The sequence below is a fragment of the Cyanistes caeruleus genome, chromosome 11 (assembly GCF_971803275.1).
Source record: "Cyanistes caeruleus chromosome 11, bCyaCae1.hap1.1, whole genome shotgun sequence".
NCBI lineage: Eukaryota > Metazoa > Chordata > Aves > Passeriformes > Paridae > Cyanistes > Cyanistes caeruleus.
This window is the reverse complement of record NC_141711.1, coordinates 15268840-15287035: the sequence shown is the minus strand read 5'-3', so window position 1 is coordinate 15287035 and position 18196 is coordinate 15268840. Positions and strand designations below refer to the sequence as shown.

At 41.3% G+C, this 18196-nt stretch overlaps 1 protein-coding gene across 2 annotated transcripts; it reads left to right on the top strand.

Moving 5' to 3' along the window:
- Positions 1-420: 420 nt before the first annotated feature.
- On the top strand, positions 421-17795 carry ITIH4 (inter-alpha-trypsin inhibitor heavy chain 4). Of its 2 annotated transcripts, XM_023935511.2 has the most exons (23): positions 421-540; positions 2517-2677; positions 3087-3191; positions 4077-4239; positions 4327-4437; positions 4522-4650; positions 5544-5660; positions 6239-6407; positions 7375-7491; positions 8949-9130; positions 9526-9708; positions 10249-10388; positions 11012-11160; positions 11628-11660; positions 11990-12037; positions 12275-12307; positions 12744-12797; positions 13121-13159; positions 13630-13743; positions 14379-14553; positions 15907-16061; positions 16809-16911; positions 17396-17795. In XM_023935511.2, exons 1-23 carry the CDS (start codon positions 466-468, stop codon positions 17469-17471), a joined length of 2631 nt encoding a protein of 876 aa, XP_023791279.1. In that variant the 5' UTR covers positions 421-465; the 3' UTR covers positions 17472-17795. The 2 variants fall into 2 exon arrangements, with proteins under 2 accessions (XP_023791279.1, XP_023791280.1); XM_023935512.2 differs by lacking the exon at positions 11990-12037 and having other exon boundaries at positions 422-540.
- Positions 17796-18196: the final 401 nt, after the last annotated feature.

The window sequence follows — 18196 nt, the reverse complement described above, 5'->3', positions numbered from 1 at the left end:
ATATGTCACATGAATGTTGCCTGTCCTGGCAACCTTCAAATCTCCGAAGAGCTTGTGATAATGTTAAGGATGTGCCCTTTCAAATTATTACTGTGGAATATGGTAGAGAATCTTGCAGTTTGTTGCACAGACCAAGTCATCTGCCTGAGACATTTCACGTGACACAGTGAAATCTAATTTTTAAAAAATATAGAGAGATCTCTTTAAATTATGTTTTATGAAAAAATATTAATTTCTTTAAAAATTATTTTAAAAAAATTTAAAATGTATTAAAATTCTAATGTTTAAGAGCAAAGATCTGTTGGAAAAATAAGCATTAACTGAGTCCAAGTTTTACCTATGTTTAATGGGTAAATATTAAATTGCTGTGTCTCTTCAAAGTCTACATGATATCCCCAAGTACAAGTTACTCATTAACTGATTAAGATAAATAGGGATTTCATTTGAAAATTTATTTTTTCCAAAATGGAGCAGAGAACATTGCTTGCATTGATGGTCTTTTCCTCACTCATAGTGTTATCAGAAACCATTGATCAGAAGGTATTTGCTCTATTTTTATTATCAATATCTCATTTGCTCTTTTGTTGATGTGGTGGTATCTTGGTAACTGGCCAGGTAGTGCAGGTAGCCACCTCCCAGGGAGACTTGGGTGGATTGTGTTGAGATTTTAGAGCTTTGGGTCCTTTTACAGTCTTTTTGGTTGTTTGTTTGGGCTGTTATAGTACAATTGTAGCAGGAGGCGCTTGCAGATGTGCTTGATCATGCTCTTTCTTTGGGATGTAAGATACCAAATTTGAGAGATTGGCAGCTCTACTTCGGCCACCAGATGAGGTTTGGATCTTGACACAGGACCAAGCAAGCACTATACAGTGCCAGGAGGTTTCTGATGAGTGTTAAATAATAAATAGGGAATGGAAAAGAGGGAAGTAGAAAGTTATTTTCACCGTGTGGTGGAGCAAAATCTGTTTTGTACCATCACAGTGATGACAGGTGGCATTGTAAAAACATTAATATTAGAGAGGAAGAGGAAGCTTAAGTCAGAAGGTTTCTCTGTCCATGTGCCTATTCAGGAAAGTGTGAAGTGGAACTGAAATGTGGGTGGTTGTTGCGGGGAAGGGCCAGGCCTTGTGGCTGCTGCAGGGGCAGCCGGGAGCTCTGCAGGAAGCCACGGATGGGGTGTATGGGCCCACAGTGCCTTTGCTGATAGGTACATGCCTGGGGCTGGTCCTCTGCTTCTTTCACCAGGGGCACAGCAAAGCTTCTCTTCATGCTGCATCCCACTGAGCCCTGGTTTGTGCTGGCCACAGCCTGAAAAGCTGCCAGGGCTGGGCTAGTGCAGGGGATGCAGGTCCTCCTTCCTGCAGCACCCGTGGGCACGTGGCAGAGGAGTAGGTTCTGCTCTGGGTAAATTTTGTGCAGAACAAGCTCCTCCTGTGTTGGAAGGATCCTCAGTGGGCAGCAATGGCCACCACGTGCTTACACTGCCCCAGTGAGCCACAGTTTGGGGCTTGGTGTTCCTTATGGCAAAACCTCACCCTGAATGTGCCATGGGCAGGTTTGAGTATGGCAGGGCATAACTTTTGAACTTCAGCCAGCATCCTAACTGAGAAGAGGCCACTGGATGGTATTAATCGGAGATTAATTATCAAAATTACTAAAGATCAATTAGCCATTTAAAAGATGGCTTGGTGGCTGGAAAAGTAAAAACAGAAGTGCAATAATATGCTCTGATGCTGAGCTTTTTTATTTTAATCATCTGTTGTACTGTTGTGAGGCTGATGATGCCCAGATCGGCCTTTTTTAGTGCCACTGCTGAAATGTGGGTTTACCTTTAGAGAGACTTCCCAAATGCAAAAGGAGGTGGCCATGTAGGCACCTGCTCCAGGCAGTTCTCAGTCCAGTCACCCTCTGGGGTGTTCCAGGAAGCTGCAGAATGGTGCTTTCCTCCTTTGGGCATCAGGGGTCCTGGAAGAACCAGACCAGAAGAAACATGAGTGCTCAAAGGGCATCTCTGCTTGTGCAACCAGTGAGGGGTTGGGAGGCCCAGATGAGGTTTCAAGCCTGCTAAACATCCTGTGGGACACCAGGTACCAAGTTGGAAAACAGACAGCAAAGTCAACAGCTGGGAGAGCAAATAAACAGTGTGCAAAAAACAGGGGCCTTCCCTGGGTCAGGCTTAAAGAGGCCTCTGAACTTCCTGAGGAAAATCTTGGGCAATGCACTGAGATACTGCAGCAGCAGCTTCCCTGTACCCCGAGGAGAGAAAAAGGTCCAACAGAAGCTTCTGTGGAACAGCAGAATGCAGCTGTAGCTGCAGGTTTTGCATGGGACAGTGGCTGTGGCTGCAGAGAAGGGAATAAGCAGACTGCTCCAGAGCAATCCCCTCCCCAGTTACAGCCAGGCTTATTAACAGTTCATTCCTTCATCAAACTTTTCCAGTAGCATCATCCAGGTAAAGGATGGCTTGGGAGCAAAACCTGGGTGTTTCTGTCTCAGTCTGTTTATTATTTTTCCAGCCTGCTATTGAAATATACAGCCTCCATGTGGACTGCAAGGTCACATCACGATTTGCTCACACTGTCATCACCAGCAAAATCGTCAACCGAGCCAATGAGTCCCAGGAGGCCACCTTTGAAGTGGAGTTACCAAAGACAGCTTTCATCACTAACTTCTCCATGTAGGACCAGTCCTTACCTGCCTGTCAAGGAGGCAGATCCGGGGCGGGGTTCATCTTTGTGCTCAGGAACTGCTGGGCAATGAACACAAAGAGGGTCCTCTGTAAAAATGCTCTGTGGGGCTAAGTAGTAGGCAGCCAAATAGAAAAGAGGTGCCCAGGGTCAGGCTGCCTGCTGCACAGGGTGGGTGACAGACACGCTCAGTGGTGTTTCTCCTACTCCAGCCTCCTCAAGACTCTACAAGGAGAAGGGTTGTGTTGTGGTGATGGCTCTTGGCATCCTCCTGGGTGGGGAGGGATTTGGGAGGAAACAGTGTCTCTTGCTCATGCCCAGAGAGGCACAAAAATCTTCTGGTGATTTCCTTTCCCCAGTGCATTCCTTCTAATATTAATTTCTGTGGAAACCAAACAGATCCATCGATGGTGAAGTGTACCCAGGAATAATAAAGGAGAAAGCTGCTGCTCAGAATGAGTATGACACGGCAGTCTCGCAAGGACAGAGTGCTGGCCTCGTCAAGTATGTTGCTATTCTGAGTAAGGCTGCCCCAACATCCCTTCTCAGCTTCCTGTTTGGCTGGGGGCAAATTAAACCCTGGAGACAGACACATCTCAGTGGGGAAAAATGTGAAAATCAGTCTTGGGTCCTTGGTGGGAGGGACAGTGTGTCTTTGTAAATATATATATCTGTAAATTTTTTTTTACATATATATAAATTCACATTTATCTGATTTATAGGTGGTCATGCAATGGGCTCTATTAGGAATCATCCCTGTTTATAGCAATGCCTTGAGACTTGCTGTCACAGAATCACTGAATCACAGATCACAGAATGTTCTTGGAAGGATTCTACAAGGACCAAGTCCAACTCTTAAGCGAATGGTCCATAGTGGGACTGAACCAACAACCACTGTGTTACTAGCACCATGCTCAGACCAATTGAGCTAATCTCAGGATCAAGGGTCCTTAAAGGTCATCTAGTTCCAAGCCCCTGACATGGGCAGAGACACCTTTCAGGTTGCTCAGATCTCCATCCAGCCTGCCTCCCCGGGCTGGGATGGTGCTCAGTGCTGAGTCTCAAGCACAGAGGACCATGGCACTTGAACAGATGTCACAGTTTCAGGGTGTGTTTAATCTGTGCTTCACAGGTATTCAGTCTGAGACATGCAGGGGTTTCTGCACCATTTCTCAGCTTGCACCCATGACACATTAATGTAGTATATGTGGTGTACATAATAGCACTTGCAGTATAAAAAATCCTTTCCATGATGAACAATATTTACTTCTACTCTTTTTTTTTTATCCCATGTGGTCCTGTGGCCTTTAATTTGCACACTTCACAAACTCTTGGCCACCACAAGGAAACCTTCCCTGCAGGAGATAAATCCCTGCTCTTCCCTCCCAGAATTACAGACAGAAAGCTGGAGAAGTTCCATGTATCTGTCAACATCGCGGCCACCAGCAAAGTCACTTTTGAGCTGACCTATGAGGAGCTGCTGAAGCGGCAGCTGGGGAAGTACGAGCTGCTCATCAAGGTCCAGCCCAAGCAGCTCGTTAAGCACTTCCAGGTGAGCCGGGTAGGGAGCAGTACCCTGGGTTTTGGCACAGCCATGATCCCTCCGAGAAGCTGATGCTGATTTCTTCTCCGCTGCCAGATCGACGTGCACATCTTTGAGCCCCAGGGCATTCACTTCTTGGAGACAGACAGCACATTCATGACAAATGAGTTAACTGAGGCACTCACCACAGTGCAGAACGAAACCAAGGTAAAGCAACAGCTGCCAGAGGTTACTGCCAGCGGCAACTCTAAGTTATATCGCTTTAAATATTTCCTTCTGATTACTTTGCAGGCTCGTATTTCATTTAAGCCAACTCTAGATCAACAGAAGAAAGATCCTGAACTTGGCGAAACGCTCCTCAATGGTGATTTTGTTGTGCGTTATGATGTTAAGAGAGAAGCCACTGCAGGTGATATACAGGTAAAAAAAATAAAAATGGAAATGCTTTCAGATCACAGATAAGTCCAAATGTGAAGTGCAATCAGCAAAACAGCAACATTTGCTTTGAAAGACCAAGAATGACAGGAAAAGCTCTTTCCATTAATCCAGGGTCAGCCAGAACTGAGGGTGATATTCAGTAAATCCCCAGAGACACCAGGTATATTGCAAAACCAGATCACTCAGGAAAAAGATCAATCTCTCAAATTTTATTCAAATACCAAATCTATATTGTTATTTCATAGATGTCTCTTTACACTCTTTTTTTATTATTATTTTGGCTCCTCTAAAGTGTATTTGTGGCTTCCTGTCAATGAAGTTTAGAGGAATGTGATTTATAGAACTTAAAATTTTGCTTGGTCTGTTTTTGTTTTTTGTGATAACAGAGGCGTAACTAAATACAGCAGGAACTTTACAAATGTTTATGAAGCAATGCATATTCTAGGGAACAAAACAGGGTATTTTCCAGATGATTTCACTAATGAAATATACATGTATACTTGTATCAGCTGTTTTATATACAGTTTACATATAAAAGGTGGCAGCCACAGTCATTCAGCAGAGATGTGCTCCTAGGTAATGATAGAGGTAATGTAATACACAATGATAATATGCATGTATCATACATATGGCACTGAGGTGTCTAATATATATGTATGTATGCATGCTGCTCTCAGGTAATTTTCTCTCTACAGTCTTGCTTCCAGCTAGGAAATGCATTTTACTTTCTTTAATTTAGGTTCTTTGGTTTGGGCTTATCGAGAAGAGCGGAATGCTGAGCATACCCCCTACTTCTTGCTATGCCAGAATGTTAAGATTTATTCTTTATTTCTTTAGATGTACTTTTATAGGTGATTTCACATTCTGTATTTCAGATTGTCAATGGGTATTTTGTCCATTACTTTGCACCCCAAGAAATGCCAGTGTTTCCCAAAAATGTCATCTTTGTAATAGACCGAAGTGGCTCCATGACAGGCAGAAAAATCGAACAGGTAACTTCCCTCAGAGCATGACCTCTGATAGCAGCAGTCACACACCCAACCTTCTGAGGAAGCAACTGGGAATTTCTCATTGGAAACACACACACTGGTTTTGTACACAGCAAAACATTCAGACTTTGGGAAATGCTTGAAAATACATATGCACAGATTGAAGTTATTAAAGAGTAACACTGGTCTGACCCAGTTATTTTTATGAGTACTAAACATTGGGGCAGAGAGAGCTTTCTGTATCTTTGCAGAACTTTTTGTGTTTTATATTTTTCTTTAATGAAGCTTTGAGAGTTAATTTTTCTGTTGTCTGTTTTATATTTATTGATGACTGTGTATGCAGCTCTGCTTGAGAGCAGACAAGCTCCCTACAGCCCTCATAGATTGTATTTTGTGTCTGTAAGTTAAGTGAATTGACTATTTCTGATAGTCTCAACCTAAAACATACCTCTAGGTTTTAACAAAGGCATAGGGCTGCATCTGGAACAGAGCTATAGAGAACCCCCTTATTACACTGCAATTTCAATCCCAGTTCAGGCAAAGTGGAAATCATCAAAATTATTGTTTTCTCCTTGGAACAGACAAGGGATGCCCTGCTGAAGATTTTGCAGGACCTCCGCCCAGAAGATCATTTCAGCTTTATCACCTTCAACAACAAAGTGGTGGAGTGGAAGAGCTCTTTGCTGCCAGCCACTGAGGAGAATGTGGCCAGTGCTGCAGCACTGGTGCAAACTCTCACTGCCAGGGGAGGTACACATGCTCGTAGCCACAAATATGCACCCACTGGAACAAATTGCTTAGAAAATAATTATTTTTATTACTTATATAGTGCCCCAGAGCTACCACCAGTGCTTACAAAGCAAGTCAGTTTTTAATACTTGTAAGTCTTGCGTGGAAAAGAAAGCCTGTGAGTAGACACACTGGTGACTACACTATGAGATAGAAATCTATATAAGAAATGCTTACAGCACATCTATGAAACATACAAGCCACAAGTCTTGTTTCCAATTTTTATCATAGAGATAATTGGAAGAGTCCTTGATAGCACATTTTTTTCTACAGAAAAATGGCAATTTACTCAACATTTGACAGCAATTAGCTGATTTTTTTCTTTTTATATCAAGTGTCCCCTTGTTAAAAAAACCAAACAACCACATCCAAAATTATACTCCCTTGTAAGCCATGCCACAGAAATAAAACAGGCAAAACAGACATGTGGCATTTCAGTTGCTGCATCAGTCAGTGTGCTTGGTGTTATTATTTAGTTTTAAGCACATTTCAAGGGGTCTGTCTCCCTTTAATGTTACACTGTCAGTATTAACAGAAGTTTCCTTACCTCAGGCACTAACACCAATAAAACCACTCATGCTCAGCTCTTTTTTCTGACTTCTTATATAAGGCAGGGAAACTTTTCTTAAATATAGGTTAACAGATGACAGTGTGTTTACTTAAGCACTTTTTAATGGCTCTAGACATGTTTGTATTTCCCATGACATATGTGTGGAAAATGGTCCCAAAGGACTACTCTGGCACTGCCATTGCAATATAACACCCGGTAATTAAGTCCAGTAGGCTAAGTCCCTAAATCCTCCTCTCTTGGAAGGATTACTTCCTGCAGAAAACTTTAAACAAGTCTGCAGGGCCTCTGCAGATGGAGGGCAGCAATCTCTGCAGGTGATTCTCCTGTTTGGGTGAGCAATGCCTGCTCTCATTGCAGGCACAGACATCAATGGTGCCCTGCTGACCGCCGTGGGCATGCTGGAGCAAGCCGAGGGGCTGCCAGAGCGCAGTGTCTCCATGATTATTTTGCTGACAGATGGCCAGCCCACTTCTGGTGAGTGAATGCTATACTCAGTCCTCCCTTCCCTGGGGTTTTTTTATCTTTTACACTTGCATCCCAATATTGATAGACCTAGCCTGTGTTTTAGAGGAGCTTTAGAATATGCAGGCTGAGCTACTGCTGGATCTGGAGAGGGGGATTATGAGCGCGCTCTGCTGAGGGCTGTAGGGAGTGATGGCAGAGCCTGCTTACCTGTGACTGCACATCCTTTAGCTGGGAATTGTTTTGCTGCATACCATTGCCTTCCCAGTTTATAAACTCAAGGGAATTGGAGATACTCCAGACATAGCTGAAACAGAAAAGTAAAATACCTAGAGACAAAACGTGAACATTTTGCAGATAGTGTGTACAGTCCTATTTGAGAGAGATTGCTTGTGCTTTTTCACCCTCTGTGCCTCAAACTTGAGATATTTTCAAGGTGCTTCTTGTTCTGTATTCTTTGCCATGTCTTAATTAGTGATCAGCTGTGACAGCACAAACCAAAGAGCTGAGATTGAAATATCAGGTGAAATAAGCAACAACTCCCAGTGCAACGGCATAAACTCCCTTGTCTTGAACAGGGGTTTGTCTTAGTTTTGTGTGGCACCAGCATCATCTGTAAGCCCTTAGTAAGATCAGTCTGCCTTTTAGATTATGTGTGCCATTCTGCTTTGGGGTTTGTTGATTTTGTTTGGGTTTTTAATAAAATTCAGCTCACAATGCTGCCTCCCCAGCACAGTCAGAGTGAGTCTCCAGTGCTCCCCACATCCAGCAGCTAGAAATCAGGGCAGGGTGGAGTGTCAGGCATTATTGCATACACCGCCTTCCTTAGCAAAGCAGCTCAAAGGGATAAATCTGAGCTGCTCCCATGATATTGCTACAGGCAGTGACAGTTTCTGCCTGGAAATGCTGATGGGGAAGCTGTCCATACATGGCCATCAGCAGCTCTTCAAATGGGGTAAGAGGATGGTGTGAAAATCTTTTCCCTCTGTCACACAAAGGAGCTGAGAGAGAAGCACGGTTGAGTTCATTGGCAGTTTGTTGGAATTGCACCATTAACCAATCCATTCTTCTCTTAATTGACACACATAATTTTTATAGATGGTACTTGTATTTTGAATGCTTGATGAAGTGTGTCCATCACTGGTGTTGCTAACTTGTAGTGTGTGTCCCTTCTGTACTAAAATCCTCCTCTGGCCCTGTAATCCTATAAGATATTTTGCACATAGCCATGACAACATCAGTAGAACCTAGTAAAGGTCATTAAGGGGGAGAATCACGTTCTGGCACTCCATATGCAGAGTTGTGCTTTCATTTCCAATTCAATTACCAGCATTCTATCCCCTGTCTGTTTAGTATTTTATTCTGAATTATTTTTTAAAATTTCAGGCAGAATTCTCCACTAACCTGCCGCAGTCTTTTTGCACTTGAAAAGACACAAACTCACAATGGTGTTTTTGTTTCACTTACAGGTGAGAGAAATGTGGAAGCAATTCAAGACAACGTTCAGAAAGCAATCAATGGGAAATATGCTCTTTTCTGCCTTGGCTTTGGGTTTGATGTCAGTTATAAATTCCTGGAGAAAATGGCCCTGAGCAATGGAGGAATAGCACGGCGTATCTATGAAAATGCTGATGCAGCCCTGCAGCTCCAGGTCAGGAGTAAGGAATGTGCCAGGAAAAGCATCTATCACCTCCAGTTTATGTCTAGTCCTAGTAGCAAAATCACAGAAATGCTGGGGTTGAGTTTACCCGTTACTTTAGAGGAGGAAGGAAGGCAATGTGGTTTGTACCCTCCTTTATATAGCTACCTTTGTATCCATGACACAAAGTCCTCAAATCAGCCACATTCAGACAAACTGGGAAACTCACACATTCCTGTACTGTAAAAACAGAAATTGTCCAGGGGAAGTGGACAATTTCTGAGTTTGCAGTAGTCTTACACTACTAAAGAAAAAGCTTTTTAAGGGGGCTTTAGGCATTCAACATACTGCTTTGCACAATTTTGCTGTCATTTGTGTGTGTTCTCTGTCTCACTGTTTTTCCTTAGGGCTTTTATCAAGAAGTGGCTACCCCAATATTAATGCAAATTGAAATGCAGTATCCAGAAAATTCCATTGAAGGATTAACCAAGAACAATTTCAAGCTGTTTTTTGAAGGATCTGAAATTATAGTGTCTGGAAAAATTAGTGATGAGCTGGATCTTTTGCCAGTGGAAATTAAAGCTCAGTCAGTAAGTGCTTAGTCTACTAATTGTGAAAAACATCTCTCCCTTCTGTCTTTTGAGGTTCAAGAAGTGTTTTGTGTGTATGTTCTTACATTTGGGCATTCAGCTCTTTTCCCATTGTTTGAACTCTCAGATAATTTGCTAGAATTACCCTCTCTTGAATTTGCTGCAAAAGAAAAACCTTGAAGAATATCCACAAATAAGCAAACAGCAATTTTAATTCAATTTTGTTGATTCTTAAACAAAATCCAGATATTTTGGCCTTTCAAGCACTTTTAGGTTTCTATTGTTACAATGAAGCAGGAAATCTCAGTTATTTATCTCAAAAAATGTTTAAATAGAATTTCATTTCTCATCATTGTTTCAAGCCCAGAAATACCTACCTAAAATGCATGCTTTTTAGATACTTTGGAGTTGCATTTTCCAATGGGAAAGAACAAAATTGAAGGACAGCTGGTACTGAAAGATACTATTTTAAGTCTAATAATGTGACTATAAATGAAGTCTGGAGCTGTTCTTTTGATGGTCAGTTTTCTCCCACTTCAGCACACGAGTAATTTGACTCTTACAGAAGAAGCAAATGTCAAAGAGAAGGAGCAAGTATTCCAAAATCAAAAATACATCTTTGGGAATTTCATAGAGAGGCTGTGGGCTTACTTGAACATTCAGCAGCTTCTAGAAAAAGCGTAAGTGATTTTAATGCTTCACATAACAAACTTCTAACTTTTCAAAACACAAATTCCTTATTCACAATTAATGTGATCGTAAAATACAAAGAAACCGAAATATTTCTCCAGACAGTATCAAAAACATAGGATAGTGGGAGAATAGTACATTACTGTATGATGAACATGAGGTGCCTCTCAGTTTCTGGAAGCACTACAACATTTAATTTCATATATATATTTACACATAATGTAACACATAATTCTTCGTGAAATTACTATGGAATAGTTTTCAATTGTATGGATTGTGTTGGGCTGTTCTTGCACACACAGAAATACTGCCTGTAGATAAGGAAATGGCAATAACCAGGGAATAGAACAATATGGATGTCCATAAGATACTTCATAGATCATGTATCTATTACTTTTATGTATTTAAACCATACATAGGCTCCAGTGTTGCAAAGATTTAAGCATTTCCATAATTTCAGGCACATGACCAGCTGAGTTATCCCCATAAGACCACTGACCCTTCAGAGATAATAAATATCTGATAATAAACACAGCTAATATGTAAAGAAATCTGAAGATAATTTGTTCATAGTCTCTAAATATTTTTGCTTCACCATTAACACAGACTTTAGTATTTCAGCCCAAGAAGAGGACCAGAAGGCCCTGGAGGCCCAAGCCTTGGATCTGTCCCTGCAGTACAGCTTTGTCACACCCCTCACTTCCATGGTGGTCACCAAACCCCAGCAGCAGGAGGAGCTGGCAAACAAACCCACCGAGGCTGGTAAAAACAGCCCCCCTGAAACACTCTGCTCTTCTTGATTCATTGTTGTTGACTTTCACCATTTGATAGTGATATAAGGAGCCAAATCAGAGACAGGAGTTCAGGGATTGGCTTCCTTTCATAATAAAACATGCAGGATTTTTTGAAAGGTGATGAAACAGGCACTACAATTGAAATGGAAAATAGTTTGTTTAAATATTAACTAAAGGTAGTCAAATAGCTGTTACTATTACATTCCTGACAATGCAAAAGGGTTCCACACTTTTCTCTGTAGCATTTAAGTGGACAAATGAATGCAGGGAGGAAAGCATGGCCTCAGTCAGAGTTTTGCAAGTGCTCTATATACCCTTCCTTTAACACAAAAAAACTCATCACCCGAAGCCCTTGTCCCACTTTGCTGGTTCACATGGGTAAAGGAATTCAGTGTTGACTGAATGACACTCATCTATCTCTCTTCCTCTTGACAGATAATGAGAAGACCAGCAGTCTTCCAGCAGGAGGTAAATGTTTTCTTCTCTTCCTGTAGCATATTTTCAGAGTCTCTAATAAAAAAAAAAAAACCCAAAAAACAACCAAAACAAACAAAAAGAGTTCATGATAGTTGTTCTGTAGAGGGACATATCTGAGATTTGAAAAAATGTGTAAAGTAAACTGTAAGCAATGCCTGCCACAGTCTCTGCAGGTTTTGGGTAGATAACAGGGTCAAAGGGAGAAAATCTTCCATTTGGAACATCTCAAAGGTCAAAATTATCTGTGCTCTTGAGAAAAAGTAGTTCTTCAAGTCAATGGTGTTAATGATGCTTTCTGCTTCTCCCTACCACTTGTGAAGCATCTTTCAAAAGATTCCGCTCAAGAATGCATTCTGAGGATGATACAGGTAATTTTTTTCCTCTCTGGAAACTGCATTCATTTGTATAATAATTTTATAGGTGAAGAACCTTGGTTTTGCTCTAGTTCTTTCACAGAAATGTATTGAGGGAATCACAGTGCTGCCCTGTCTTTGGAGGTTGCCTCTTTCAAAGTGGTGCTGAGGAGTTCCACAGCAGAACCACTCCTGCTAAGGTATGTGATGTAATCATGAGTAAAGCACAGATGCTCTCTTTTCTTTCTCTAGGTACTCATAGACTGATGAGTGGGTTACGTGGTGGTAAGTACTCTTCTTCTGTTTTCCTTCAGAATAATTCTGTAAATTCAGTTCATATATAAGGTCATATCAACCTTATTCTAATAAGTGCATTTGGATTGGAGATGCCCACTTGATATGCATTTTAGTTTTTATTATATGTATTTAAGTCCACAGATATTTTATAATGAACTATAAACTTTTGAAAACAATCTTGGCCTCTTTTCAGAAATAAAAAAAATATTATACATCCTGAAAATAAATGTGAAAGGTCTGGAAAAATATATATTAGTAAGCTGAAAGAAATTAATGTAAAAAGAAAATAATTCACCAGTCTTGGGGTATCCAGAAAATTCAGTAGGCAACAAGCAGGACAGATTCCCTGTTTCAAATGGTGGGGAGGGAGGTGCAAGGTATGAACCCAAAGCAATAAAACATTGGGAAAACCCTTTTCTTTCAGGTCGAAGGCACTCTGAGCTCCAAACTGGCAGCAACAGGAAGATGTTTTCAACAGGTAACTGCTCACAGTGGGGTCAGAGGAGCTGGCCTGGGTGTGCTGCATTCAACACTGCCCAGTGACCCTTGAAAATGCAGTTTTAAACCCTCCCACAACTCCAGCTGAGCATAGGCCCGTGGCATGGTCCATCCTGAAAGAAATAGGCACTGGATGGTGTGCTTTTTCCCCCATTGGGAGATCTTGTCTTAGGCAAAGCTCTCCATAGTAGTCAGTGAAGAGCTCTGCTAAAAAGGCTTCTGTCCAGCACTTGTCCTGGTCCAACAGCTGACTTAGAGAAAAATGTTTCATTAAACTCTGCTTACTAATTTTAACTACTTCAGTTTCCAGATTCAGAGAAGCTGTAATAGCACAACCTATTGGTAAGTGACACACATCCTAGTCCCATTTCAATTAATAATGTAACTGTAACATACACTTCTTCATGCAACAATGCTTTTTCTGACTGCATCAACTCTGACTTTTTTTTTTACTTCTTGCAAACCTTGTCTAGTTCTTTCCATTTAAGTAGAAGATATCCCTGTGTTCCATGAAAAGACCTCTCTGGCTCAAGGATATAAGAAATGCAGTACAACAGATTTTCAGTCTAAGCCTTTTTAAGGGCTCATTGTCTTTAGTAAACTCTATATTTAAAATCTGTTGGTTTCATTCATATCAAGGTACTGTGTCTGGTGTTCTTTTCAAGAGTTATTTCTTTGTTTTTAATCATTCTATCCTATAGAAGCTATAACTGCTGTTTCAGGTATAAATCTATAAATTATTTTTTCTGGGCCTATCCAGGGCACAGGCTAGATATTTTTTTGTTGCTGATATTTTTCTTCTGTCTTTTCAGCTAGTGAATATCCACAACTCCTCTTACAATTACCAAGACAAAATGAAATAATCTGCTTAAATATTGATAAAAGAGCACAAACCTCTGTCCACCTGCTGTCAGATCCAGAGCAAGGTGAGTGAGCCATGTTACCCCAATACCAAGATAAGGAGAGTCACTGGTCTGCGAGTGCAGTTGGTGTTTTTGGGAATAACCCCTTCTCATGAAAAGCCATCTCACAGTTGCTGCCTTGCACTGACCAGAGAGGCTGTGGTAAATTCTGCCTTTCTGTTAGGCAATATTAATGGTGCAACAGCTGGGGGCACTTCTCACAGGTCTGGCTGAGGGTCACGTTCTCCTCCTGGTGTCACATCCACCTCAGTCCTTAGGGTTTTCTCCTACTTAGTCCCTGGGGCTTTGGAGGATGCAGAGACCTTAAACCTCATGGTCCCTCTGTGCCAACAGAAAGGTGCATGCTCTGGATGCACAGCAGATTTTCCATGGTCCTGTTCTTGAGGAGCCATGGCCTGGGCACCAGGCACCTGCTCTGATAATGGAACAGAGACACCTCTGTGCAGGAGGTGGAAGCATGGGGTTAAACAGGCTCCAGTGAACCCACCACAGTTTGGGGCATGTGGAGATGAAATCCAGAAATGCTCCACAAAAATGGATTTGAGACCCTGGAGTCATTTCAGTAACAAAACTGGAGCAGGTATTTTAAGATCACTTGTACCTTAAGAGAAGAATCACTTGACAAATTTGTATTAAAGGACTCACTGTGACGGGGAAGCTTGGACATGGAATAAATCACTTTGTGCAGTTCGATATTAACTATGTGAATCCCCCCGTGCAAATCCATGTCTACACTCATGCGATCCTTGTAAGCTACAATAACAACAACAGTTGGCTGTCATGGGCAAAGTCAGCCTCCTCCACCATCCAGGGGTAAGAAACATCTCCCTGTCCTTTCCTAAACTTGAAAATATGTCAGATCTTTGTTCATTCAGGCCTCTACTTTCCCATTTACCTGAAGTAAGTGCTTCCAAATGTCCTTCTCCAGCAAGTATAACAGTGTGAGTAGCAGCAGGGTATCTTCAAAATCCCCCATTTCAAATTTGGAGAAGAAAATTAGTTTGATTTTAATTCTCCATGCCTGTGTAAAGAGAACCAGAGCAACTGCATCATCAGCATGCTGTTCATGAATTTATGTTCCAAAGGAAAGGAGTCATGCAGAGCAGCCTGGTGCCACCAGCAGCCACTTTGTGCTCCTCCAGGGCAGAGCAAGCACTGCCAAGTGATGGCTTTGACATTTACTGTCCCTTTTATACAGCACTTGGCTCCACACTGGCTGGGGTTTTCTTTCTCCTCAGTTTTAGCAATAACTCCCATCTGGGAAGCTGATATTTTTTATGGGCAGGCATAAAGTGTTGGAATAGCTGTCTGTAACTAAATGTCCACTGTAGGAGAAGGGATACTTTAAAAGGAGACTTTATTTGTTAGAGTAATTAGAGCAGGATCCTTCAGTACCGTAAGGAAGAGCTGAGTGTAGCTGGCTCTCCCAGCCTTTTCATATTGCTGGAATAAGTCTCCACAAGGATCTCCTGCTGGCCTGGGGCAGACAGGACACACATCGCTGCTCCCCCACACACAGTTCTAGACAATAACAAGTCCTGCAACAACTGCTTTCAATTATTCTTGTAATCCAAACAGAGCCAAGAACTTGCTGGATTTATGTCCCAGTATAATTTGGCAAGCAGAATGATCCTCCTGGTCCAATCCAGCACCCGAGCCCTTGCATCAGCATTTTGGGGGTGGCTTTGTTAATCCTGTCTGTAGGCAGCAAAATGACAGTGACATTTGTGTTCTGAAAGACCACCTGGGATCACAATAACATTAATGGGTCAGAAAAAAGGCAAGGTCTGAAAAACTTGTGAAATACCCAAGAAAAAAATATTTGACTTGTTCATAAAAAATATTGAATTATTTTATTAATCTACCTTTTTACTCATTAAAATGGTGAGAATATTTTTTTCCTATCCAAGTATTTCTTGTCATTATGGATAATATGGTGAACATCAGCAAAAAATTGTTCCCTGGTATGTTGTGCAGCATAGAGAGAAAAGATATTCAACTCAATATTTTCTAGCTTAAAAATAACTACAAACAGATCAGGAAAAATGCAATTGCAAAGAGAAAAAAGGCAAAAATGAAATTATTTTGATTAATTAATGTCAGTTAGTTAAATACATATTCTTTCTTCACATTTTCTCAGAAATAATTTCATAATTTACTTCCTAGGCTGAGAGTGTCAGTTGAAAAGGAAAGGAGCATTACAGCATCACTGCCTGATACGGTCACAGTAAAAATTTCCTTGGTCAGGTTCCCAGATGATTTCCTTGGGCTTTATTTCTTGGACACCGAGCGTTTCTCGGACAAAGTCACTGGAGTTCTGGGTGTGTATCAGTATGGATGTGTGCAGCAAAGACTGCTCTTGTAAATGAGAGTGTTGTCAGTGGTTTGTTTCAGGGAGTTCTTGAGAAACTTTCCATTTAATTTATTCTGTGGATGTTGAACTTTTACTGCCCAGCAATCCCAAAGAGGGGAGGTCTCACCCTGGAAACATAACACACATAACATGATGGTTTTCCACTCACCAGTGGCACAACCCTAAGTAGCCCATTATGGGTGTAGAAGATGTTAAAATAAGACAGAAATAATAGTTGAGCTTAGCCTCAACAATGCTGTGGAATGACATGATTGATGCAGAAAATTCATTTGATGTCAAATAACAGACTATAAATAATGGACATAAAATTGTAAACAATAATGGTTAGGAAATGAAAGCCAGCTGCTCCTGAATGTCTTGGCTCCAAAAATCCTGGTGGATTTTCAACCTAAGTTGTTTTGGAAACTTTGCAAATGGAGAGCCTCCATATTCCAAAAACCACAAGGAAGAAAAAATTATGAAAAACCATCAGAGAAAGCCTGAACCTTCCTGTGAAGGGTGTTAGGGATAACAGGAGATCACAGATGAAACAGGAATTTTCTAAATTTACTTATGGAGCACCCAAGCATGATCTTTGGTTTGTTTTCTGAGATGAAGAGCTGCTCTCCTGGTGTTATAGCTGCCTTTTGCCCTAAACAAACAGCAACACTCAGCTGGTTTGTATTTTCAAATAATTTCTGTGTCTGTTGCCTAGGTCAATTTTATTCAAAAGCACAACTGGAGAGTGACTCCAGCAATGATCAGAGTGCTGTGGAAAGACTCCTGAGAGTGTCTGGATCTGAGCACAAAGTTTCCAGGTACCAGATATGGAGGGTGTGTGTGCTTTGGGATGTATTTTATCAACAAATACCAGAGATCGGAAGAAATGAAACTGAGGGAGTGTTGTAAGAACATAGCTCTCTGGTGTAAATAACTTGCTTTTTAATTTTCCCCCCAACAGTCTGCATTTGTTTAAGTGATGCTACAGGGCTCAAGGTTCCTATTTCATAAGGGGGAAATAATTACACCCTGGGGGTACAGCTTGCATTGTTTTCTGGGCAGGGAGGGTGTTTCCTCAGTTGGATTTGCCAAGAGAAAAGTTTTCTATCCTTCAACTGCTTAGAGCACACATTTCTGATGGGGAAGAAATGCTGTGAGTCCTGTGTGCAGGTCCTGGGAGTGCTGAGGTGCATCTCTGCCCACAGAGGCCTCTGACCCTGGTGCCATCCGCACATCAGGGCAATTCTGGCCCTGCCCTTTGATTATATTACCACAATTTCTCTTGCTTTGTTTTCATTTCAGGTTGCACAAGAAAGATTACAGGCTCAAGTCAGACAGTGAACCTGTTTCCTGCTGGTCAATACATCTAACTCCCTAGAACAAAAAAAATCTGTGGAGAAAATTATGCAAATGAAGCTCTTCCAAATATTTTTGATACTTTCATCAAGCAAACCACACAATTAAAGCCTTACTGCTGCTCTACATGTGTCACAAATATTTTACCTTGAAATAATTATACTTTCAAGATATGACGGTGCTTGCTTGTTTGCTATTTGAAAATGGTTTCTAATCTGCAATGTGGTTTTGTTGTTGAAGATTTATGTGAATGAAAGAAATAAAATTAACATTATCAGCTCACAGTTTGATATAGACACATGGACTTAGGTAAATAATAAAGAAATAAAAATCAGTAATGGCATCATCCAAGACAACAAATGTGTCATGCAAACAGTAATAGATTTCTAAAACTTTATCCAGTTATAGATGGTGGTGCTCTTGAACCACGTGTTTTGTGAAAATACCATGAAGTTTGAGGCAGTATTAGTTTACCATTTACTCATTTTCTATTTTATTGCTGTACCAGGGCTCTCTTGGAGGTTGTTCTGTCAGACCATTCAAAGCTCATGAAATCAGCAGTGAATGGGGCTGTATGTGGGATGCAAACCCACACCAGCTGTGGTCTGGTTCATTGTTACAAAAGTCTCTGAGGCTCCCTTTTGAAAACATCTGCAGAACAGCCATTGGCTGGTTGCAAAACACAGCATTTCAACCCCAAAAGTTAGCAGCTTTTTTTGGCACCATTTCATACATTTTGCAAACACT